The sequence below is a fragment of the Diospyros lotus genome, chromosome 1 (assembly GCF_014633365.1).
Source record: "Diospyros lotus cultivar Yz01 chromosome 1, ASM1463336v1, whole genome shotgun sequence".
NCBI lineage: Eukaryota > Viridiplantae > Streptophyta > Magnoliopsida > Ericales > Ebenaceae > Diospyros > Diospyros lotus.
In genome coordinates, this window is record NC_068338.1 from 21,488,393 (window position 1) to 21,515,599 (window position 27,207).

A 27,207-nucleotide genomic window follows, 5' to 3' on the forward strand; every position below is an offset into this window, starting at 1 on the left:
TCATAGAGAGCTCGCTGCAAGCATTGTTGAGTGCTCGCTAGAAACTCGCTTAGTTTTGCAATTTGAGTTCAGATATTAGCGATGTATGATCTTGTTCTGATGAGCTCAAATCTATTGGGTTTTAGACTATTGGATCGACCTGCTGGATCTACTATAGCCCATAAAGAGTAATCTGATAAATACCCGTAACAGTTACTTAATAAGCATAATTTAAAAAATATACAATCACTCAAAAGTAAGGATAGGTATTCGGTCAATTTGATTACTGAACTAATTGAATTGTTCAAACTAAAGAGATCGACTCTGTTTCAAAAATTGAATTGACCTGATTGAATAATTGTTTAAATTGGAAAAATTGAAAATAACAAATTATAAATTGATAGATTCAGTTAAATCAAAATAATCCAACTGAACTAGCTAATTTTAATCGAAAAATACATAATTTTTTATATTTTAGTCAATTTAATTATTTTAAAAATTTATAATAAAGGTATCAAATTGAATTGAATCTGACTTATAAATTAAATCAAATCGAAATAATCAGGAAACTTAAATTTAAAAACTAAACTGATCTATAAATTCAACCTACTCAATTCGATTATTCTGATTTAATCAAAATTTTGCATACCCCTGTTCAAAATAGCAATGACTGCGAGTTTGCTCGTGATGCAAAACAATGGAGAAGGGGGTAGTGTAATTTTCCCATAAAAGGGGAAGCTGTATTACGGGTTTCTTCTAGTTTCTAGGAGAAGATCCTTCTGGTTGAAGAGCGCCCCTTTCTCTTTCACAGCAAAAATTTCGAGAGATGCTTGCAACAGGAGGAGCAATGCTAAGAGCTTCTTCTCATCTTCCACCACTGGCAACTCTTTCTGTTCTTACAGGATCTCCTCTTACGTCTTCGTCGACCGTTGACAAACTCTGTTTCTTTGCTCCCGCGCCGGCGCCGGCGACGCTCCTCCATAAAACCATCAAATCCACCTCACTCCATTTCCCCTTTTACAGCTTCAACCGGGTCGCAGCTATGATGGGTCATATTCGTCCCAAAGCCACTGGTCGGTACTACTTCCAACTCAAAATCCATCACTTCTTTTAAATTTTCTTTGCTCCCTGATTGGTTCCTGGCTTCTGATTAGATGTTCTTTCGCGTGTTTTTGGATCCAAGTTCTGAGCTTTTGGGGGCTCAAATAATATCGCATGACGTGTTAAGACTCCAATTTTCGTTTCGTTTTAATAGGGTGGTTATCTTAATATGTTCAATGCTCATGATTTCTGATCGTTTGATGGAATTTTGATTTATGTATCTTGCCGCTGTTATCACTGTGTTATACCTGTAACCCGTGCGACAATCATTATTAAATAAACTTCTTGCACCGTCGAAGCTAATATGGGGCATATTCGGTTATTCCCTCGTTACCCAGAAAAGGGAAAGAATGAAATAAGGGAAGATTAATTATTTTACTCATTTACTCAATGGAAGTGAAGCAATAAGTTGAATTTGGGAAATCTCCTCCTTGCCATTGTACTAGGTTACTGTGCTAGGGTAACCTAGTGCACAAGGCTCCCCCGCTTTGTGACGGTCAGGAGAAGGTCATTTTTGTATGCAAGCTTACCTTTGCTTTACAAAAATGCTATCCACGGCGTTCCACTCTGAAATGAGCAACATTGCCATTGATAATGATACCAAAGCTCTCCCCTAGTCATTGTGCTAGTCTGCTAGACAGAGAAAAAAAGGAAAAGAAAAAATAAATCCTTCTTTTATCTCATAAGTTTTGTCACCATTACTTTCTAGGTTTTTTCCCCCTGCAGGGGGAATTTGTGAGTTGGGGGAGGGGGGATTGACAAGGGACAGAGTAAGAACTGATACTAGTTGTTAAAAAACTTAAGGGCTTCTTCAGTCGTAGAAGACATTTTCAAAATTTTCAACTCCAATCTTATGACAAAACATGCCTTAACATTCTATGTTTCAAAAGGCAATACTGTTCATTTCAAATTCATAGTATAATATTGAAAATTTAGAAAGTTGAGTTTTCTGCTTTCTAATTAGAGATTCAGTCATTCAATAAAAAATTGGAGTTGAAAAATTAGAAATTTTTTTGTATACCAAGCAGGCCCTAAATTATTTTATTTTCATTTTCTGTAGAGGTCTGATAATTTGGTTAGATTGATATGGTCATTGTTTCAACTCAAGATAATACTTGTTTATTTTATTATGTTTTTATTTTTAAATTTTTCCAAGAGAGAGAGAGAGATCCTTAAAATGAAGTCCTCTCCCAGCAAAATTTAATTAGAAATATGTATCTCACTTTAAACTTCTTCCTTTTTCTGACCACCACCTTACTTTGAACTATGCATGTTATTGCCCTTTCCCCCTTGTCAAGTTGTACTGCATTAATTCTCAAGAATACTTTTTTGGTCATTCTATAGTTTGGCTTAAAGTCTATTATATCTGGTCCCCTGAACTGAGTTTCTTTCTTTTGGTTAAGTTCCTGAATTGAGTTTCAGTATTATTAGATGTAAGATCTAATCAGTTCTTTTTTTTTTTTTTTGGGTGAAATTTACAATGTTCTTCTGTATTTTATTGCTGTAATATCTTCCAGCTTCATTCAGTGGTGGGAACAGCTCAGGAATTGCCAGGGAAATACTGGTGCAACATTTGCTTCTTAAAGAAGATGACCTAAAGCTTTTATTGGAGCTTCAGAAAAGGATTTCAGAAGGTTGGCATCCATTCATTGTGTCATCTGAAGTAAATCTACATGCCTATATCTTTGTCATGGTAGTTAATAATGGGTTGATATGAGGTTCAAGTTAAAGAACTAATCTTTTCATCTGAGATTTCTATCTTAGATGTTGGTCATATAATACTGGCATGCCTTCAGAAAATGAACATAATCCTGAGGCAGGGCTACAATACCAATTTTTCTTTTTGTTTATAATGTTTATTACATGCAGGAGAGGATCTTAGTGATTTGGCTCTGGAATACTCTATTTGCCCATCAAAAGAAGAGGGCGGAATGCTTGGTTGGGTGAGAAAGGGTCAAATGGTATGGTGTTCAGGCATATATGTGTCTTGATAAGGCTTTTCATAAATTAGGCTCCTTAAGATTAATTAATTTATTTGAGTTGCTTGACAGATGATTCAGTTACTCTAGTTTTCCTTATGGTTAAAGGATATTTCTTGGTTAAAATCTCCCAGGTTCCAGAGTTTGAAGAGGCTGCTTTTAGTGCACCTATAAACAAAGTTGTAAGGTGTAAAACTAAATTTGGATGGCATTTATTGCAGGTTCTTTCTGAGAGGTGAATACAAGAGCCTATATTGATTTTAATATTCTGCTTGATGAAGTATGCAGGTGCTGACTTTTAGTTTTTGTACTTGAATGTCCAAGGGAAGAATCAAAACTTGAAGACATTGAGCCAAATGAACTTCATAGCAAACTTCAAGATCCATCATTCCTTAAAGAGGCCCAGTTGATTGATGTTCGAGAACCTGAAGAAGTGTATGCTCATATTTCCTTTTGCTGCTTCCTAATAACTGGTCTTAAAATCTTTTAAGAAACATTTGCTTTTGGAGTTCTATGAAAGGTTTGCTTCAAAAGTGTCTACATGCTTAATAAGTGATATTTTTAAGTTTCATTCTCTCTGTTTTGCTCACAGCTTGATGTGGATTTGAACTTGATAAAAGCAAAATGATGATATTTATGGGATTAGGTAGTTTAGTTGTTCAGGGATTCGAAATGTATATAAAGCTTTTTTTTTTATTTGTTATTTGAAAGGCAAGAATATAAAGAAAAGAAAGTGCCTTTAAGGGGACAAACTGTTTATGAAAAGAGACTACTTAATTACATCACTTTGGCATCTAAAAACTTTTCACAAGATTCAAAAGAGAAAAGAATTCATGTCTAACCCTATAAAAAAGGAGAAATGAGAATGTTTCCCTTCAGATAGGCAAGAAACTGTAAGAAATTTAAAAATATTCCTTATTATAAAATTCACATAATTCAAAAAGGAATAGATAACAAAAGTCCCTTGCTCCCTTATTGGAGAAACCTGATCTGAACAAAATAAAATGTTAGAAAACTGGAATTGTTATGAGCGTTGTCAGAAAACCTGAATTGAAACAAGTATCAAATCTCTTGCTAAGAGGTGTTATGACGCTTCTTGAAGATAGTCAGACCTTGTCACTGTGTAAAGGGATCCAACAACTCTTATCTCTTGGATTCAACTTAGCTTGGATTTGATCCCATTCCCTCACAGTCTTGCACTAACCAATAGGAACCAAGTACTTCTCAACATCATATCTAGATGCCCGTTTAATAGTCTGATATTTTTGTTATGAATGTTTTAATATTTAACCATTGAACTTCTAACTTCTTAACTTGTGTCTTCTGGAATGCTTTCCTAATTTCGAAATATCTTTTGGAGTTCTTAATTGATGTATAACTTCTTTAGTTGATGTATGTCTTAATGGATGCCTCTTGGGTGGCTAAGCTTATTGGTTTTCCAACTCATTAGTTTACTTTAGATGACTTAATTTAAATCATTTTCCAACATAAAAAGCGCCATTACCCACTTGACTTTAAAAAAAGGAGAAGATAAGACTCCATATATCATGAGCTACAAATTCATCAAGAAGTAAATATTTACTGATTGGCTGTCTTACAAGATCACCAATTAGTCCCAAAAGACCTCTCTTCCTTGAGTCATCATTTGTGATTATAGCACCAAGTAGTCCAAATGAAAAAGTCCTTCTTGTGAGGAACTTTCAATTTTATCTTACCTCAACCTAAAAGTGGGAAGAACTTCCAGTCATGAAGGTTATGCTTGAAAGGGGTGGATCAATCAATATTAATGGAGTTGAGAGGTAAGGAATCATTTATGGAGGTGAACTTATTACCAGGTAACTGGTACAAATGTGGGAATAACTGAACCAAAGGACTAGAATTACATCCAATATTCAACCAGAATTTAGTCCTTTTCTCATCTCCTACTTGATAGATATAAATTTAAAGAAATAATTTCAGACTCGATATTGCCTTGCCAGATTCCACAACACCACAGGGTGAGTTAATCGAACACATGGACCAACACTCCCTCCCAAAAAATTAAAAAAAATCTATACTTAACCTTTTCGCAAAGAAATCATCTCATTTACAAATCTCCAGGGCCACTTTATGAAAATGGCTTTGTAGAAAATATTTAGAGGTCATTACCCAGGCCACCTACTTTGCTACTAATACACACATTATCCCAACTTCGTAAGGCTTTGTTTAAAAGCACTTTGTATATAAAATTTGATAATTAGTTTGTTAAATTCTGGAAAGTTAAGGAGCCTTATCAGAATGGAATCTGCAACAATTTGTGGAATAATTATGGCAAAAACCAATATCACATTTAATTGAGGGTCAGTCCAGTTTGTGCCACACAAGGATCATTGTTGCATCCTGGAGTTATATGACAAAAGTTGGGAAATTTCCTGATATTTATTGAGATTCATGAACAAGATATCCTACAGTCAGCTCGTCAAGCCTTATTGGTAAAATTTCATCTTTAATAAACTCAGCTGCTTCCATATTTCTGAGAACTTATGGTGATATAAAAGATCATTTGATCATCATTGTTTGTTGTTGTCTCCATCATCATTGGGCTGTCTTCTATTTTCTTTTTGTTAGTGTTCACCGATAATGTCCTGGGCTACATATTGTTACTGGCACATGAATAGATGCTTATCGTATTCACCCCCCCCCCCCCCCCCCCCCCCCCCTTCCTTGCCCCAGCACACACACACACACATATTTGTTTGTGGTGGAAGAGGGACAGTGTGATCCCTTTCTAATGTTTCTTTTTCCTTTGTTTCTGATGTTGTGAAACTAATTTCCTTGGTTAGTCTGTCTTTTTATTTCCCAGGGATGTGTTTTTCTACCCTTCCAATGCTCAGATTATGTTCTTCTATGCCAGGGACCAAGCATCTTTGCCAGGTTTTCAGGTTCTTCCCCTCCGTCAATTTGGAAGCTGGGGACCAGAAATTACTACCAAGTTTGATCCTGAGAAGGATACCTATGTCCTGGTCTGTACCTATGTTCTTATTCTGCACAAAAAGCTGTCCTTGTTCATCACATAAGATAGGTCATACATTCTTTATGTTGAAAAAACTGAGATAATTTGTGAGTTTGAGTACAAATTACATCCTCCATGTTTGTCAATTGCTTGTAGAAGCAGAGAATTAGTCTTACATTTTCGTCATTTCAGCATCTAATAACGGAACAAGATTGCCTTATTGTTTTCACCAACTAATATCTAACAATATACACAACTGTTTGTTTTATCTGAGACATATTAAGCAACTGCAATATGAAAATTTAAAATTTCTTATTGTAATTTATAATATTTGTGTATTGACCTAACAATTATTTCACCCTTAACTTTGATGTAGATAGAGTTGTTTAATGCAGACCCTATTCATAACGTTATGCCTGTTACCTAACAGTTTGACCTTTATCAAATTCATATGATTTGCAATATGCTTTTAATGAAATCATATTTAATACCTAGTTATTTTATAATTTTTCATCAAATTAATTTTGAAGAAAAATGCAAAAATAGAGCATTTAAATATAAAAATTTGTAAATGGGCCATGGATTCATTAGGGGCGGAGCGTGACAAATATTGTTACGGGTGCCAAAAAGTTGAAGGTATAAATACAAGTATATGTATTCACAGGCTTAGCCAATATGTACCTTTTTATTTTTACAAAAGCTATTTTATGTAGAGGTACACCTGGCTAGGAACGCTTTAGATGATCCAACCAATAGATAAGAGAATTCCAAGTAGTGTTTAAAAAAGTGTGCTTAACCATGAAGTGCAGCATGCTTGGGGCTTTCTTTGTGTGAAGCTTTGCGACTTTAGTTGAGTGGGATTATAGCGTGTTTAAATTACGCTTTTACCTGAGCTTCAGACTACACTTTTTTTGTTTTTTTTTTTATCAAACAATATGAATGATCAGATTTGTTTAAATTTTTGCAATAGTGTGATTTCTTGTATGTAATTCTTGTCCAAAAAAAGCTATTATTAGATCTTGAACAAAAACAACTGGTTTGAAAAGATGTATTCAGGTACCCCTTTAAATGTTGTACCCGAGAGGTTAGAAAGAGTAGGGAGGAAACTTGAATAAATGAGGATTGTTTTTCTACCATTCCTTGATCTTGAGTAGGGTATTTATACATGAATATGTCTTATCTCTTCCTAAAGTATAGGAATACATGATAAATGAAATCAAAAAACTTTAAACTTGATTTTTCTGATAGGATTATCTAAGTTCTGTGTAATCTCCTTCTTTCTTGATGCTTTATCTTCTCATTTCTTATCTCTTTAACTTGAAATTTTATCTCCAGCAACCTGATCACAAACCAAGCCTTATCCTTTATCTCTTATCTCATTTTAACTTTGAAATACCCTCACAACCCTACCTCTTAATTTTCGGCCATCAAGGTTTCTTCTTCCCCATTTTTCCAACAGATCTTAGAAAGATTTAAGTAAAATCATATATACATTTGTTAAAAAAAGAAAGAAAGAGAAGACTCTACTGTATTTATGAAACAAAAAATATTGAAGGAAACATATAATTAGGTGTAAATTAAGGGTTGCTAATTTGTTCCTAATTGTTATAAATTAGGGATTGATGATTGATTTCAGATTGCCCTAAATTAAGGATTGGTGATTGATTTTTGATTGTTGTAAATTAGGGATTATTAATTGGGGATTGTTGTAAATTAGGGGTGATTTCTTTTCCTAATTATTCTATCCAATCCTCTCTACAAATTTTGTTAATGAAATAGAATGGGTTTTCCTGCCAAACTTTTACAAGAACAAAAGAAGACTTAACAAAATAAAAAATAAAAAATTTACAAAGAAGCCTTAACATAATTTAGATCTTTTCAATCGAGAGTTTAGATCAGTTTGTCTTCCAAGTTCCATCAAGACCAACAGTTGATCAGATTGTATCCTTTTATATATTCCCTATGGGTTTTTGCTATGGTTACATGAACTTGTAAACTACTATAAAATATAAATGAAAAATGGTATCTAATCTTTTGTTAAATCTGCAACCCTCATTATCATTTAGTTTTTTTTTTTTTTTTAATGATTGCTTTTTTAATAGTTCGTATTTTTTATGCTTATAAAAGTTTATACTCTATTTTGTTGATACATGCTTCACTTTGCTTAAGCACATGCCTAAGCTCCGTTGGCTTTCTGTGCTTAGGTGCGCTTAGTGCATTTAATAACACTATTCCAAAAGGAACAGAATAATATCCAACCAAATTTAGGCTTCGGTCCAGGGGATTCTTGCAGACCATGGGGTTGGTTCCAAAGGACTGATGATATGAAAGTCAATATAAACCAAAGGAAAATATTAGGTCTATTCCTAACCACTTTGTATTGCAAATCTCTTTGTTAATGTGCACCCTTAAGCAAGTGAATGTTAAAGAAGTTAAGGGAATTAAGGGCGATGCCCGCTAAAGTGTATGGAAGAATAAACTTAACCCCAGGGTGAGGATTGGGGGCTAAATGATCTCTAGTAGGGTAGAAGGGCAATTTAGTATTTAATTAAATTGTTTAAGAAAAAATGCTGATTTTTCTCAATGAGTAGCGCCTAGGAATCAAAGGGGCATTACATCACAGGTGTAATGGCCATTATATTTGTTGTAATGTCCATAACAGTGTTGTAACTGCCATAAAAGGAAGTTATGGGCAAAAGCTGATGGTCATTACAGATGTTGGAAATGAGAGAGTAAAGAACAGAGGCGCAGAGAGAATGCGACCCATGAAGGATGATCTTTTTGTATTTATTTCTACCAAGTGGGCAATTGCATACACAGTGCCCAGCTTGTTACATAACTCAAACCACCTCAATTTTGCTTAAGACTTCGTAAATATATGCCGAATTGATCTTGTGATTTGACATGCATGTTTAAAATTTCTTCCCTCATCTCCGTATCTCAAACAAAATGACGATCTGTTACCACCTGTTTCGTAAAAGAACAATTGGGCTCTATGAAACCTAGTTTGGTTGTTACTGAACATTCTCACTAATTTTACAATTTAAATCTCATTCATGTAGAAGGGACTTTAGTCACATGATGATCATACATGACTCTATATTGAGATTCTATGCTTGATCTAGCAACGTTTTGCTTCTTACTCCTCCATCTAATTAGGTTACCAAGAAGGACACGATAATCAGAAAAATGATCTCCCATCCATGCAATCTCCTAAGCAGCCAGCATCTGGGAAACCAACATTGTTGATAAAACTAGCAGCCCCTACTTTCCCTTTCTGGGGCTTCCTTTAGATATTCCAGTATAGGACATACAACTTCCCAATGCTTGTCTTGGATTCTACATGAATTGATGAATAACTCCAGTTATATAAGAGATACCAGGTTGACTATGTACTTACCTACTAGCTTCCAATACCTTCCTAGACAATCAAACAGTTAACCTTTGTCCATCCAAATTCAGGTTAGATGCATTGAAGTATCAACACCTTCCTAGACAATCAAACAGTTAACCTTTGTCCTTCCAAATTCATGTTAGATGCATTGAAGTATCAACAGGCTTGGCTTCATTAGTCTTGTCTTCCATAAGAAAGTTGTGGATGCATAACTAAGTATGGATTTTTTTTTTTTTTTGATCAAGATGTAAATATTTATAAAGATCAAAATGTACAGTACACACTGGGCATACCTGGGCCAAAGAGTAATACCAAGACTAAAGCCCCTGAGCAAGAGACTCGTATTGGATTAAAACATGGGGGTACAAAGAAAACATAGCTTCGTATACAAAGGTTTTAATCCTATAGGAAATGCTCTCACATCAAGGATTAACATTCTCAAAAACAACACCATTTCTAGCTTCCCAAATGTGGTAAACCATGGCTGCCAAAGCCATCCTTTTAACCCGACTCAGCCAGGAAGACCCTTTAGCTTGATGCTGCAACCACTTTAATGCCCTTGGCAGCGAAGACATAGCACGAGCAAGGCCAAGCCAAGTCTTGATCAAGCTCCAAATGTCCAAGCTAACCTGACACTGAAAGAAAATATGACCCACGGACTCATCAGCAACGCCACACATAGGGCATGAACGATCGATATCAAGGAACAAAAGCCTATCCTTCATGAGAATTCTCGCCTTGGCACACAGCCACAAAATGAAAGCATGTTTGGGAATAAGGTTGGACTTCCACACCACCGAAGCCCACATAACTCTCTACCCCTTGGGCCTAAAATAATCATACGTTGCCTTGGTGCTAAATGACCCACTTTTGCTCCACCCTTCAAAAATAGATAGTTCACCATTGAGAGAACCTCCACCCTGTAGTAGAGTGTCCTTGATACTCAGCAACTTTTTGAATAAAGAGGAATCATCCTCTCTGCGCTCCCTCTCCCATATGGATGCTGCCCCTAAATAGTGATGACGTATCCATTTCACCCAAAGAGAGTCCTTCTTGGAGTGAATGTTCCATAATAACTTGGATAGCAGCCCAGTGTTCTAGCTTCTAAGATCTCTGAGACCCAGGCCACCTTTAGACTTCGGCATACACGCAGACCTCCAAGGAAACAATGAGAACTCAAAATTCCATAAGAAGAGCCTACACAACTGAGCTATATTATCAATCACAACACCAGGAACATTGAGGATTGAAAGCCAATAACATTCGGTCCCTTGCAGGATAGCCTGAATAAGCTCGGTTCTCCCAGCATACGATAATGAAGAAGCTGTCCATGAACTGATACAATTCAAAATTTTGTCAATAAGAGGCGCATAAAAGCTCACTCTTAGCTTCTAAGCCGCAATAGGAAGCCCCAAATACCGAAAGGGCATACTGCCTCTTTGGAAGCCTGTAATACTAAGGATATCCTGCATATCCCCATCCTGGATCCCTGCAGTAAAAATGCTAGACTTCCTCAAATTAGCAGACAAACCAGATATAGTAGCAAAATCATTAAGGTAGCACATAAGCATCGAAACAGAAATGGGATCCCCCCTAGACATGAGCATAATATCGTCCGCAAAAATAAGGTGAAAAATACTGAGCTTGTTGCACTTGGGATGGAAGTTAAAATCCGGCTGCCGGGTAACACAATTCAACGCTCTAGAGAGATATTCCATGCATAACACAAAAATGAAAGGTGATATAGGGTCTCCCTGTTGAAGCCCCTTAGCCCCTTTGAAAAACCCGCACAAGGCTCCATTGACCACGATCGAATATGAAGGAGAAGTAATGCATTCCATGACCCACCCAACAAATTGCGAGTGAAATCCAAGGCCCCCCATCACCTGCCTAATAAAACTCCAATTAACAGAGTCATACGCCTTACTTAAATCCACTTTGAGGATGCATTTAGGAGAAATCCTCTTACGACAATACTTTCGCAGCAATTCCTGAACAAGGTGAACATTATCTGCAATGCTTCTACCTTCAGCAAAAGCAGCTTGAGCCTGGTCAACAATAGAACTAAGAACCGGAACCATCCTTGATGCCAAAATCTTAGATATAACTTTGTACAAAACGTTGCAGCAAGCTATAGGTTTATAATCAGTCACAGTCGAGGCATGAGCAGTCTTCGGCACCAGCACAATAGCTGTATGGTTGATCTGCTTTAACAGCGAGCCCAAGTTAAAGAATTCCTTGACCGCTTGGCAAAACTGATGACCCACAATGCTCCACGCTTTCTTGAAGAAACAGGAAGAGAACCCATCTGGCCCAAGAGCCTTGTCATCCCCAATATCAAAGAGGGCCAGCTTAATCTCCTGATCCGAGGGAAAACCAATCATTCTATCAGCTTGCATCTGGGAAACCCGAGGCCCCGAACAAAGGATATCCATGGAATAGAGGATGATATGCAATTACTAAGAAAACATGTTGAAATGGCATCCCATCAAAACTACTGAGCAACATGCATTTTAATCATCATACTTCTTGCAACTGGTACCAAGTACCTGTTCTTATGTTCGACAGTCCCATTTTTCTGGGATAACCATAAGAAGTTTGATAAATTGTTATTCTATGTGCAATATGATTGAAAAAAACCTTTTACGTTCTCTAACCATTGTCAAATCTCACGACAAAATTGCAATGCAACTGGATCTCAAATTTCTTTGTGGATACAATATCACAATGATCTTTCCTTTGAAAGAAGCATGTCATTCTGGAAAGTGATCTACAAAGATAACAAAATAAGAATATCCTAATACAATGATATGCCTAGATGGAACCCTTGGGTGAGAACTAACTGAAAAGGACCTGATCAACAATTATCCACCCAGGGAGAAAAAATGTGATGATGCTTACTATTGACAAGGAGACAAGCTTAGACATTGATGGCAAAAATAGAGCCTGACAACTGTAGGAACGGAAAAGGACTGCCAAGATGGTGATCCATTGTTTGCTCGGAAACACTGGAAAACTGCAGAACTGAACCTAGATTCAATATCAAGATAGTACATACCATCCTGCCTATGTCCTCTACAAAACATCCCTGTTATGAGGTTCTGAAAATGCAATAGGAAGGGATTAATGTCACAGAAAAAATGAGAGCTTTAGTTAATGTACCAAATGATAGGAGATTTAGGACTCTGCTTTATTTGGTAGTCTTGAGGATGATGTTGATTACCTGACCCACCATGAAATATATTGCAAGTGCTACCAACAAGAAGCATAACAAATGACTGTTAAGAAGGATGGGAGTTCATATAATGAAAATAAAAAAAATGACTACTATTGCTTTATGAACTGCATTAATGTTGGTAAATTTGCACTCCATTATTGAATTTTTTATGAAAAAAAGAATGATTACTATAGAGGAATAAGATAATTTGTATATTTCCCTAAAAATGTATCTACAATGTAAATGCAAGAGTAGACTAAGTATCCTAACTACAATAATACTCTTATTATATACTTATCCATTTCAACACTCCCCCTCAAACTAGAGTATATATATTAAGCATGCCCAGCTTGGTACAAATGTCACCCACACCAGGACGTCTAAGTGACTTAGTGAGTAAATCAACCAATTGATCATGAGCCCACAAATGTTGTAATGACATCCCTAGAAAGCACATTTTCTCTAATAGAATGGTAATCAATCTCAATGTGCTTGGTTCTCTTGGGGAATACAAGATTAGAAAAATGTGCATAGTAGCTCGATCGTTGCACTTCAACCACATAGACTTGACCTTAATGATTTCTAACTCAATTAATTGTTTTAGCCACGGTAACTCACAAGTTATTAGGGACATTGCCCTACATTCAGCTTCTGTACTAGACCTAGCAACATTTTGTTTCTTACTCTTTCAAGAGACTAAATTGCCACCAACAAATACACAATATTTAGAAATAGATTTTCTGTCTGTAGGAGGTCTCACCCAATTCGCATTTGTATATCCCATAATCTGGCTGTGCCCATGATCTCAATACATCATTGTGACTAGGGGAACCTTTAATATATCGATCCAATGACTGTCACAAGGTGAATTTAGACGTTGACTTACCACACTCAAAACAAATGAAATATTAAGACGAGTGATTGTGAGGTAATTAAGCTTGCCAACTAATCGACGATAGCGCTAAGGTTCAAATATAAGCTCCCCTTGCCCTAGATGCAACTCGATATTTGGGTCCATACTCCATAGGAGTCTTTATAAGCTTACATCCAAGATGCTTGTCTTGTCAAGCATATCCAATGCGTACTTGCTCTAAGAAATATAGATTCCCTACGTTGACTAAGCCACCTCAATACCAAGAAAATATTTCATGGGACTCAAATCTTTGATTTGAAATTGTCGTTGAAGGTGATTTTTCAACTCAATGACACCAACATCATCATTCCCTATAATAGCTATATCATCAACATATACCACCAAGAGAATATGGTGACCAAATTGAGAGCAATAAAAGACAATGATCAACTCCACTTTGAGTTAACCCAAACTCTAGGACAATTGAATTGAATCTACCAAACCAAGCTTCAGGAGATTGCTTTAAGCCATATAAGGATTTTTGCAAGTGACCCACTAGGCTAGACATGGCCCTTGGTCGAGTAACAAACTTAGGAGACTGCTCCATGTACACCTCCTCTAAATCACCATGAAGGAAAACATTCTTGATATCAAGTTGATGGAGAGACCAATGAAACATAGCAGCAAGCTACAAGAAGAGATGAACATGGGAGATCTTGGCAACAGGAGAAAAAGGTTGTTATGACCTTAGGGGTAAATCTGTAAAGGGCCGATAGTAACCGTTAGTTGGTTAGTTGGCTTTAAGAGGTTAGTTAGTTAGGCTAACTATACAACAACCCATTCCTTACTGTTACATTAGTTAGGTTGCTGTTATACTGATATAGGCTCTATATAAAGAGACCTACTATTGTGAGAATGTATCATGGAAGAATAATAAGTTCTTTTCTTTCTCTCATTGCTGTCTCTCTCTCTCTCCCTCTCGTTCTCTATTTCTCCCTCTTTCTCATTCTATCTGTTCTTTCTCCCTTCCTCATCCTATTTGGTCTCCCTACATTCATTTTTTCTTCTCGGAATTTTGCCTGAATTCCTTCAATTGTCCAGCCTATAACTTGAGGGCTTGACAAAGGTGTCCCCATAATCAAGGCTAAAATTTGAGTATATCCTTTGGCTACAAGGCGAGTCTTGAGGCGATCAATATGGCCATCAAGGCCAACCTTTATAGTAAAAATGTAACAACATCCAACAGTAGACTTATCCATTGAAATGGGTGCCAAGTCCCAATAGAATGTAAAGCACACATTTCTTCAACCATGACATCCCGCCATCTTAGATGGGATAGGGCTTCTATAAAGCCTTAGGAAAAGAGGCAGAAGACAAAGAAGAGATAAAAACAAAGTACTTAGGAGATAAAGAGTGATAACTAACAAAATTGGAAATAGGATGTCTAGTAGGTGCAATAGTGAGTACCTTTACAAAGAGCAATAGGCAAGTCAAGAGCAAGAACAGTGGGAGATGGATCAAAGGTGTAAGGGCCAATTGACATGAGGGATGAGTCCGGTGAGGGCTCCATAGGTTTACATGTTGAGGATGTCGGTGATAAATCTAAAGATTAGGGTGATCAGGGTGAGATGAAGATGAGGGTGGAAAAGAAGAGGGAAGATCAAGACGGGGAACATGCAAAGGTAGTTTGGTGACTCTAGCTTGGGCAACATAGAAGAGGGAGTAAAATAAGGAGAGGACTCAAAAAAGGTAACATGAGTAGAAACAAAGTAGAGAGCCAACTCAAGGGGGTAGCATTGATACATTTTTTCAAGATGTGAATAACCAAGGAAAACACATTTGAGAGAATGAACTGGTAGCTTATTGTGATCAAGGGCAAGCTGATGAATAAAACAAGTACACCCAAAGATATGAGGAGGGAGAGAATACAAGTCAACTTGAGGAAAAAGAATGGAATGAGGAACTTGGTCATTAAGGACAGAGGAGGGCATCTAGTTAATCAAGTAGCATGTTGTTAAGACAACAAAATCCCAATACTGGAGGGGAACATGCACATGGAGGAGGAGTATATGTGTAGTCTCAATTAAATGACGATTCTTTTGTTCAACAACTCCATTTTTGTAGTGGGGTGAGGAGTTGAGGTTTGGTGAAGAATCGCTTTTGGTGCCATATAAGATTTAAAGGGTGTTGATAGATATTCAAGAGCATTATCATTGTGAAGTACCCAAATAGGCACATTAAATTGAGTTAGAATTTCAACATAAAGGGTAGTAAAGTCAAAACTATTCGGAACGATGTTTCATTAAATATAATCATGTAGTTGAAAACCTTGTTTTGAATTGACATGACTTGGACCCCATACATCAAATTGGATAACTGAAAAAGGAGAACTAACAGGCTTATTGATTGGACTTGGCAAAGAACTATGACTATGTTTCCCAAGTTGACAAGACTCATCACTCTAAAGTAGGAAGAGTATATAGATTAGGAACCATCTTCTTGAGACAAGATAGAGACGAGTGCCATAGTTGACTATGGGTGTGTAATGGTAATTGTGCAGGCTATTGGTGAAGTAGGTCAAGACAGATAATAGAGTCCCTGGGACTCATACCTCATGCTAATCATCTATTTGGTCCTACGATCCTGAACAAAAATAGAATTAGACAAAAGGTGATGGGGTAATTCAAATTAAGAGTTAGTTGACTAAAAGAAAGAAAATTAAAAGGAATTGTGGTTAATGTAGCATAAATGATAATGGTAAAGTAGGAAGGGGTTTTTGCATTTCTAATACCTTGGATTGAGTCTTAAGAACCATCAACCAAGCTAACAGTAGGTAAAGATCCCTGAGGTGTGAAGATGTGAGAAGAGTGAACGAATACCAGATGATTGGTAGCACCAAAGTCAAAAGATCCATGGACCAAGAGAAGATGAGGACTTTTCAAAGGAAGTAGTGGGATTAGTAGTGTGAGCAAGGGATGCGACAAGTGAAGTGGCTTGCTGTGTTGCTCGGAACTGAATGGACTGAACATACTCTCCCTCAAAGATAGTTGTTGGTGATAGCCTCTTGACCCTTTGAAGTACCAATAGCAATGTGGGTAGGGTTAGTCGTTTGAGGTTGGCAATCATGTAAGCTATAACAAGTCTCCCAAAGATGACCAATACGATTGCAATGGAAACACTGGGGCCAAGTATGTCCACCATGGTGACCACCACCACAACATCCACTTGAGTTACCCCCACAACTAGGAGGGGAACTGGTCTTGGTAGTGGTAAGAGTAGGGTGGTCTTTAGGTAGAGAGGAGCCTTGATGAACGGTAACTGAAGAGGCTTGAAGTAATCGAGCAAATGCCTCTGTCAAAGGTGGAAGAGAGGCATTGCCTAGAATTTGTGTTTTAACTGGCTGAATCCCATGGAGACAAAGAACGGTAAATATCTCATCTCGTTACTCTTGTTGCTTTTTCACATCAGCATCAAACAACCTTAGTTCATTAAAATCAGTAATGGAAGCCAGCAGGAGCCTGCCAAGATAGGTGGTCATGTCTAAATCATGCTATTGAAGACAAAATAGAGCACCAATCACATGATATATGTGAGTGATGTGACTTGTATATAGCTCAAGCATGAGTCCGTAGGGCACTGCACTCACGAAGATGTTGAAAAATAGGCATCAAAGTGGGTTCGACAGTTTGCCACATCAGGCTTAAGTGACTGCACATCCACCTTTTCACCAAAGGGATTGATTGTTCTCAGGAATGGTTGAGATGGTAGGTGTTAAATGATCTTCAAGTTCATGCCCAAGAAACCAGATTTCCACTGCTGTAGACCATGCAAAATAATTGTTCCCATTCATTTTTTTTTGGTGGTAATAACTGGCATGCTCAAGAATTGGGGAATGGTAACAGGTGATGTTGATGAGATAGTTGTGGATGAAATTGGGAAGTTGATGAAGACATGATGATGATTATAAACCCTAACCCAATACTAAGTGAGAGAGAGCCATAAATCAAGTTTGAAAATCGCCTAGAAATCAAGGGGTTGCAAACTTGCAACCAGATCTGCAAACCTTTGAAAGCTGGCAGGAAGCACGGGAAGACACAACGAGCAGCACTGGTGAGGAGAGTGGTGTTGATGAAGTCGATGGTGTTGGTGAGCAGCAAAGCAGATCTTCACCAGGTCTACAGATCTGCAGGCATGAAGCACTGGGAGTCGCGACCTAGCGAAGAGATGGTGGTCAGTAAGCAACACCAATGAAGTCGACTGTGGTAGCGGTGACGAGCAGTGAACCAGATCTGCAGGCGTGAAACACGGAGTCACGGTGAGCAGCGCCACCCGGTGAAGAAGATGGCAGTCAGCGAGCAACGGCGGCAACGACAATACTAGTTAGGGTTAGGGTTTGGGTTTGGGTTTGGCTTTGATACTGTGTAGAGGAATAACATAATCTGTATATTTCTCTAAAATGTATAGACAAAGGTATATATACAAGAGTATGTCAAGCCCTTGAATTAGGGCTGGCAATTCGGTGATTCCGAATGTAAGAGAGAGAGAGAGAGAGAGAGAGAATCAAGAGGAAGGAAGAAAAGATCGTGTATTCAATCGATGATCCTTCCCACAATGCCGTAGGTCCCTATATAGAGAACCTCTAGCCAATTCAACAGATCTTCTAACTACTTTAACAACCCAACCACTAGCTGTTATACAACCAATCGATTCCCGCCTAACTAACCACCCTACCCATTTAGTTAGACTCCCAATGGTTTATAAGGTTAGTTCCATCCCCAATTACAATACTGTCCCTAGGGTCGTGACAATCCCCACCCTTTCAAACAATTCTTGTCCTCAAGAATTTAGAGAAGGCTCATAGCCCGGGGAAACTGCTTCAAAAGATCTAGGAGGTATTTCCACATAGTGTGGTCTGGATGAAGATGAGACCATTGCACCAACACTTGAGTTAGGGGTAGCTTCTCTTGATACAACACCCTTTTCTCCACAATAGCACGGGATTCAATCACCTCCTCCACCTCTTCTGCATTTGGGGGCAAGTCTAGCTGAGCAGGAACAACAGTTCCTTTAGCTATCTTTAACAAAGAAACATGAAAAATCAGATGGTTGGTCACTCCTTCTGGTAGCTGCAATCGGTATGCTACTGGTCCCACTTTGGCTACAATAGGATAAGGTCCAAAATATTTTGGACTCAACTTAGAAGCTGGGAGGGAGGTATAGGGCTGCTGTAGGAACCTTCGTACCTTGAGGTAGACCATGTCACCTACCTCAAAAGCCCTCTCACTTCGTCTCCTATCCACCACCTGCTTCATCCGATTACGAGCAATAGCCAATTCTCTCTTTAACACCAATAACAACTACTGTCTCTGCTAGAAGTAATGCTCCACAACAGCCATAGTAGGTGAAGAACCTGATATGATTGGCAGCAAGGTAGGCTTATACCCAAACATAGCTTCAAAAGGACTCCTTTTAATAGCAATGTGATAGCTGGAATTATACCACCATTGTGCTAACGGTAGCCATTTCTTCTAGCTCTTAGGGTTGGTGAAGCACATACACCTCAAGTATGCTTCCAAGCATTGGTTGACCCTTTCTGTTTAGGGGTGGTATGCAGTGGACATACATAATCCTACCCCCAACTTCTTGAACAATTTCTGCCAAAATGAACTTGTGAAAGACTGTGTCCCTATCTGACACAATTGTTTTAGGAACACTATGAATGCTGGCCACCCTATCCAAAAATGTCCTGGCCAGCTCAGGCCTCCTGAGCTGTAAATGGGTGAGACAAGCTGATGAAGTGCCCAAACTTAGTCAGGCGATCTACCACCACCATAATTACATCTTTGTCCTCAGACCTTGGTAGGCCCTTCACAAAGTCCATGGAAATGCCCTCCCATGCTTGCTGAGGCATTGGCAAAGGCTGCAACAATTCGGGGTAAGCCACCTGTTCATGTTTACATTGTTGGCACACTGCACATGACATCACAAATTCCACCACTTCTGTCTAGGTCCAAAGAACAATTGTTTTACCTTATGATTGTGAGAACTCAAGATAGAGTAGAAATGAACAAGAAAGAATCAAGAGAGAGAAACAAATGTATCTTGTAATTGCAGATCACAAGAATGAAAACTTCTACCTCTTAAAATAAATAGTTGAGCTATTTATACAAGTAGCTCAACATACACGGAAAGCATACAACATAACTAAAGAGGAGCAACACTAAAACAACTATATAACTAACAACTGTGTGAGAAGTTAGAGATAGAACTCTAATCTGAAAAGCCAGTTTAACAGGTGGAGGGATCCTCCTCTTTATATATAGTCCAGGTCTCCCTTGCTGAGGCGATGTGGGATTCTCACACTCCCCCCCACGCCGAAACTTCTCCAATAACTGATACATGCCTAGGTGATCGGGCAGGGTACTGGTCCATGACCACGACTGAGGGTAGTCCCCCAACCAAGGGTTGACTCTAATACCATGTGAGAAGTCAGAGGTAAAACTCCAACCTGAAAAGCCAGCTTAACAGGTGAAGGAATCCTCCTCCTTATATATAGTCCAGGTCTCCTTTGTTGAGGCGATGTGGGATTCTCACAAACTGAAACAACTTAAATTGTCTCAAGTATTTAACACTTCCACACTCCCCTTCAGTTTAGGCTCCGATTCCTTTAACATTCTTACACCTATCTTTACTTCTAAGCAACCTGGTATCTCTGTGAGGCCCAACTTCTTGCATAGCATTTCAAAGCAATCTCTAGAGAGCCCCTTAGTAAACACATTAGCAACTTGCTCAGCCGTAGTAACATATCTGATTTCCACCTCATCATTTTCTACTTTTTCACGCACAAAATGAATATCAACACCAATATGTTTCGTACGAGAATGATACATCGGATTTTCTGCCATGCTTTTGTAGCCAGATTGTCACACCACATAATGGGAGTATTGATACACGGATAACCCAACTCCACCAGTAATTGCTTAAGCCACAAAAGATCAGTCACTCCCAAGGCAACTGCGCGATACTCTGCCTCCCTAACAAACCTAGCCACAACTGATTGCTTCTTAGATCCCCACACAACCAAGTTTGGACCAATATAGACGTAATAACCAATGATGGATCTACGAGTAATGACGCAGCGTGTAGTGCGAGTATGAAGAAAACACACCAAAATAAAACCTTGAAAGAGCAAACTTCAATGGCCGAAGCTTGGCTTTCAAGAAGACGCAAAAACAAGACTGTTTTGCTAAGAAAACCCAAATAGGTTGCTGAAATTTGATTAAGAAAAACTTGATTACAAACTCTAGATCCTAGGCATATTTATAGTATTTGGCTAATCCAAATCCATCTAATATTTGGAAAACAAAATCCAACTAGAATCCTAATAGAAATAAATCCTAATCCAACATGAAGTAGAATCCTAAATCAAGTAGAAACATGAAATTGAATTCTAAATCAAGTAGAATTCTAAAAACTTAAGAAGTATTAAAATAACATAAAGTAGGATCCTAAACCAAGTAGAATTCTAAAACTTAAGAAGTATTAAAATATTGTTCCGGCGTGGTCGGGTCGGCTTTGGGCCGGGTCTTGATTGGTGACCGCATCATTCACCTCCACTTGAGAAGAATTCGTCCTCGAATTATGATCTGGGTATGATAACTCAACGTCCGGCAAATACAAAGAAATATTAGCAACATTGAATGTTTTGGAAATACCCATATGATTTGGCAAATCCACAACATAAGCATTATCATTGATCTTCTTTGTAATCTTGTAAGGACCATACTTCTTTGGCTTGAGCTTGTTCTGTTGTCCTGTAGGAATCCGTTCCTTCTTCAAGAATATCATGACTTCATCTCCAACCGCAAATACCTTGTGCTTCCTATGCTTGTCAGCTGCTGTCTTGTACTTCTTATTCGCCTTGTGCAACTTTTGCTCGACATCTTCCTGAACTGCTTGAACGTGTTCAGCTAAGTCACTAGCTGCAACACTGAAACCTGATACCTTTGGTAATTTTACCAAATCCAATGCATGATTAGGAACTTTTATGTATACGATAGAGAATGGTGATCTTCCTGTTGAGCTATGCATGGCGTTGTTGTAGGCAAATTCCGCTTGAGCTATGACTAGGTCCCATTGTCTTGGCTTGTCTTTGCAAACACTGCGAATCAGATTTCCTAAGGTACGATTCACCACCTTTGTCTGTCCATCAGTCTGGGGATGTGCTGTACTACTGAAATTCAAAGATGAATCGAACATTCTCCACAAGGTAATCCAGAAGTGACTCAAAAACCTTGTATCACGATCCGAAGTAATAGTTTTAGGGACTCCATGTAGTCTAACAATCTCCTTGAAAAACAGTTTGGCTGTAGCTATTGCATCTGCCGTCTTCTTGCATGGGAGAAAGTGCGTCATCTTGGAAAACCTGTCAATCCATACCTCGTTGGGTTCGCGGTAGACCCAACACGAAGTCCATAGACAAATCTTCCCAAATAGCATTGGGAACAGGCAATGGCATGTAGAGACCGGCGTTAGAAGAGTGCCCCTTAGCTGTTTGACATATATAACACCTCGCCACAATAATAGAAACATCTCTCCTTGCTCTTGGCCAATAATACCTTCCCATAACAGCTTCAATAGTCTTGTCTCTGCCAAGATGCCCTGCTAAGCCACCACCATGCAAATCTTGAATAATTTTCTCACGAAGAGATGTGCAAGGGATGCACAACTGGTTTCCCTTCATGAGAAACCCATCATGCACATAGAAATCTCCTGATGGTTGCTGAGACATGCATTGTTCCCACATATGTTTGAAATCCTCGTCTGTCGCATATAATTTTTTCAAGCACTCAAACCCAACAATCTCAACACTAAGGGTCTTGATCAAATCCACACGCCTACTCAAAGCATCTGCCACTCGATTATGCTGTCCCGACTTATGTACAATTTTATATGGAAATTTATCAATAAAAGCAGACCATCTAGCATGCATATCACTCCTCAATTGCCTTTGACTACTCAAGTACTTAAGAGCTTGGTGATCCGTGTAAAGAACAAATTCTTTGGCAATCAAGTAATGTTCCCATATCTTAAGAGCCCTCACTACTGCATAAAACTCCTTATCATAAGTAGACCACTTTCTTCTGGCTTCACACAACTTCTCACTAAAAAATGCAATTGGTCTCTTCTCTTGGGATAACACAGCACCTATACCCACTCCACTCGCATCACACTCAACCTCAAACAATTTGTCAAAGCTTGGCAAAGCTAAGACAGGAGCGGTACATAATTTATCTTTTATCAAGGTGAAACTTTGCTCTTGTTCTTCACCCCAATGGAACTTTCCTTTCTTTAAACACTCAGTAATTGGAACCACAATACTACTAAAGTGTTTGATAAACCGCTTATAGAAAGTTGCTAACCCATGGAAACTTCGCACATCACTGACATTTTTAGGAGTTGGCCACTCTCTAATAGCTCGCACTTTTTCCTCATCTACCTTTACGCCCTCTTTACTTATAACAAAACCCAAGAACAACAAGCTCTCACTCATAAAAGTACACTTCTTCAAATTAGCATAAAGTTTGTTTTCCCTCAACACACTCAACACCTCTCGAATATGCCCCTCATGCTCATTAATAGACTTACTGTATATTAAAATATCATCAAAATACACCACAACGAATTTACCAATGAAAGGGCGTAATACTTGGTTCATTAGTCTCATGAAAGTGCCTGGTGCATTGGTTAGTCCAAAGGGCATGACTAACCACTCAAACAACCCATCTCTCGTCTTGAAAGCTGTCTTCCACTCACCTCCAGGTCGAATTCTGATTTGATGATAACCACTTCTAAGATCAATTTTGGTAAAAATCACAGTCCCATCAAGTTGATCAAGCATGTCGTCAAGCCTAGGAATTGGAAATTTGTACCCAATAGTAATTTTGTTGATGGCTCTACTGTCAACACACATCCTCCAACTTCCATCTTTCTTTGGTGTCAATAATGCTGGCACTGCACATGGACTCATGCTAGTCTGAATGTGCCATTTTCTCAACAATTCCTCTACCTGCTCACCCAAAATCTCATTCTCCCTAGGACTCATCCTGTAATGTGGTAGGTTAGGCAAGCTAGCACCAGGAACCAAGTCAATGTGGTGTTGAAGATCTCTCATAGGAGGTAGCTCATTAGGCAACTCCTCAGGAACCACATCATGAAATTCCTCCAACAATCCCTGCACCTCCACTGGAATTTGATTCACCTTTAGTAGCTCACTCACACTCTCTCCCTTGATAACCAATAAGTAAACCTCTCGAGTATCCTTACACTCCCTCACAAACTCAGTGTGTTTATGTGTAATGGTAAGAAAATTTCGCCCATCCACTTTAGAAGCTTTGGTTTGATTCTTTTCCACTATGGGTAACAAAGTATAACGCACACCTTTTTTCTCAAGCTGATATGTGTTCTTCCTACCCGAGTGCTTAGCATCCACATCAAATTGCCAAGGCCTCCCAAATAAAATATGGCAAGCATCCATATCAACAATATCACAATAGACTTCGTCGGAGTACTTACCAATAGAGAAAGGCACCCTGCAACGTTCATCCACATGTATGCCACCAACTTCTTTGATCCATCCAATCATGTAAGGGTTTGGATGTTTTTCAGGAGTTAACTGCATCTTTGCCACCACGTCTCTTGCTATGATGTTCTCCTGGCTTCCACTATCAATAATCAACTCAAAGATTTTTCCTTTCACCGTACACCTCGTGCGAAAAAGCTTATGCCGTTGAGTAGTATCTTCATTCTTTTGAGATAGCATTAACTTCCTCACTACACAAGTATATTGCCCATGTCCATAATCTTCTTCGTCATCCTCCCCATCAGGCCCGTAATATACTTCCTCTTCAGCAACATCTTCCTCTTCCTTTTCTACAATGTTAACTGTTTTCCTCCTTGGACAATCACTAGATCGATGCCCAACCTCATTGCACTTGAAACATTTTAAAAGAATAGCTTTGCATAAGGATTAGGGGATTTTGGAAGATTAGAAATAGTACCTCGAATGTTTCCCCCCATTGTAGCCTTATTAGGGTTGACTGTATGGGGTGGATTGAGGGGTTGCGCTCCTTGAACCGACTTGCCTTTATCAAAAGCTGGTTGTTTATTTTCATTCCCACTATACCGACGATAGTTGTCATTACGAGATCTCTCACTCAACATTAACTCAGCCTTTAAAGCTAAGTTCCTTGCTTCTTGCACACTCAGAACCATTTGAACCCCAATTTTTTTCACGAATAGCAAGTTTCAATCCATTCAAGTAACGAGCTGCTTGTTGATTGTCACTTTCTGACAATTGGTTTCTCTCCGCTAATCGTAAAAACTCAGAGGTATATTCATTCACACTCTTTATTCCCTGTGTACATCTTTGATAAGCTTCAAACATATATTGTTCATAGTCAGGGGGCAAAAACCTACCTCTTAACAGTTGCTTCATTCGTCTCCATGTCTGAACTAGCTGTCAGCCTTCCCTCAATCTCGTTTCTCTTAATCGCTCCCACCAAACAGATGCACTGCCCTTTAATCTGTAAGCCACTAACTTTACTTGTCGTTCATCTGGGATCTCCATGTATTCGAAAAAACAGTCAACCTCAGTGATCCAATCCAGGAACCCCTCAATATCAAGATCTCCACTAAAGGTGGGAATATCAACTTTTAGTTTATACTCATCGTTACCCCAGTGGTTGTGCTGATGCGCATTCCTCCTAACCCCTCTACTACCAGGGTTAGCTATTGCTCGACCAAAATCATCCTCTTCATCGCTATCTTCAATCACTGGTTTTCTAGGATTAATAAGGACATGATTAATGGGTGGTCTTCCCGCTTCGGCTTGATTCACCCCATTATTCAGGTTCCTGCCATCATCAACTCGTAGTAAGGTGCCCAATTGGTTGTTATGTTGCCCCAATTGTTGCTGGATAGTACGAGTTACTTCCCGCTGTTCTTCGATTGCTCTCCAAACTGCGGACAACCCTTGATCATCGTCACGAGGCTGGTTGCTACCGTTACCTTCAAAATTGGCCATCTGATTGGTTGATTAACCGCTCTGATACCACCTGACGCAGCGTGTAGCGCGAGTGTGAAGAAAACACACCAAAATAAAATCTTGAAAAAGCAAACTTCAATGGCCGAAGCTTGGATTTCAAGAAGACGCAAAAACAAGACTGTTTTGCTAAGAAAACTCAAATAGGTTGCTGAAATTTGATTAAGAAAAACTTGATTACAAACTCTAGATCCTAGGCATATTTATAGTATTTGGCTAATCCAAATCCATCTAATATTTGGAAAACAAAATCCAACTAGAATCCTAATAGAAATAAATCCTAATCCAACATGAAGTAGAATCCTAAATCAAGTAGAAACATGAAATTGAATTCTAAATCAAGTAGAATTCTAAAAACTTAAGAAGTATTAAAATAACATAAAGTAGGATCCTAAACCAAGTAGAATTCTAAAACTTAAGAAGTATTAAAATATTGTTCCGGCGTGGTCGGGTCGGCTTTGGGTCGGGTCTTGATTGGTGACCGCATCAAGTAACCTGGCAACCAGCGTGGTCTGCATTAGTGTAGAGAGATCTTTAGGTGAGGAAGTGAACACTAAGCCCAGACCAACCGTGCCCTTAATATACCTCAACAACCTCTTACATGCTAGCCAGTGTTGCATCTTGGGAGCTGCCATAAACTGACTCAACTTATTCACAGTGTAAGAAATATCAGGGCAAGTGTAGGTGAGATATTGTAGTGAGCCAATTAGTGTGCGATACAAACTAGGCTGAGAAAGCAGTTCTCCATCATCAGTCAAAGAAGTTCCAGTAGCCATAGGAGAACTACAGGGCTTACAGTCCTACATTGACGCTTTAACAACAAATCATGAATGTATTTGGACTAATTAAGATAGAGACCAGTGTGATCTCTATATGCTTCAAAATCCAAAAAATAATTCACTGCTCCTGGGGTCTTTGGTGCAAAGTTACGACCAAGATCTGCTATACAAGCATGCAAAGTGGCTAAACTGGAGCCAGTAATCAAAATGTCATCAACATAAACCAATACAAACAACACATGGTTAGTAGCCCGTTTGATGAACAACGAGGCATTAGACACTGATCGAACAAAGCCCCAACACTGAAGTGTTGTTTTCAGCTTAGTATACCAGGCTCGAGGAGCCTGCTTTAGACCATAAAGAGATTTCCTGAGCTGACAAACATGCTGAGGAAATTGAGAACTCACAAACCCCTCAGGCTGGACCATATACATTATCTCACTCAAATCACCATTGAGAAACGCATTATTCACATCTACTTGCTGTATTTCCCAACCAAACTGAACAACCAATGAAAACAAGACGCGAATAGTGGGAGCCTTGACCACAGGGCTGAACGTGTCAGCATAATCAACACCCGGGTTTTGAAGAAACCCCTTTGCCACTAACCAAGCCTTATACTTAAGGATGGACCCATCGGAGTTATACTTAATCCGAAAAATCCATTTATTCCCAATTAGATTCATGTCACTGGAAAAAGGTATCAACACCCATGTATGATTTCTCTCCAAGGCCCTATACTCATCCTCCATAGCCTTAGCCTTAACCCATCGTGAATCTAAAAGAGCTTCACTCACTGAACTAGGTTCA

General features: G+C 38.6%; 1 protein-coding gene across 2 annotated transcripts in view; it reads left to right on the forward strand.

The window, feature by feature from the left end:
* Positions 1-655: 655 nt before the first annotated feature.
* LOC127812294 (rhodanese-like/PpiC domain-containing protein 12, chloroplastic) overlaps positions 656-27,207 on the forward strand; it is a 46,358-nt gene continuing 19,806 nt past the window's right edge. Inside the window, exons 1-6 of one of the 2 annotated variants that reach the window (XM_052352718.1) lie at positions 656-1,052; positions 2,598-2,714; positions 2,950-3,041; positions 3,194-3,294; positions 3,384-3,494; positions 5,953-6,061. In XM_052352718.1, coding sequence (XP_052208678.1) covers positions 806-1,052; positions 2,598-2,714; positions 2,950-3,041; positions 3,194-3,294; positions 3,384-3,494; positions 5,953-6,061 — 777 coding nt within the window. In that variant the 5' untranslated portion in view covers positions 656-805. The remainder of the gene's footprint in view (positions 1,053-2,597; positions 2,715-2,949; positions 3,042-3,193; positions 3,295-3,383; positions 3,495-5,952; positions 6,062-27,207) is intronic. The other variant, XM_052352709.1, reaches the window with a different exon arrangement.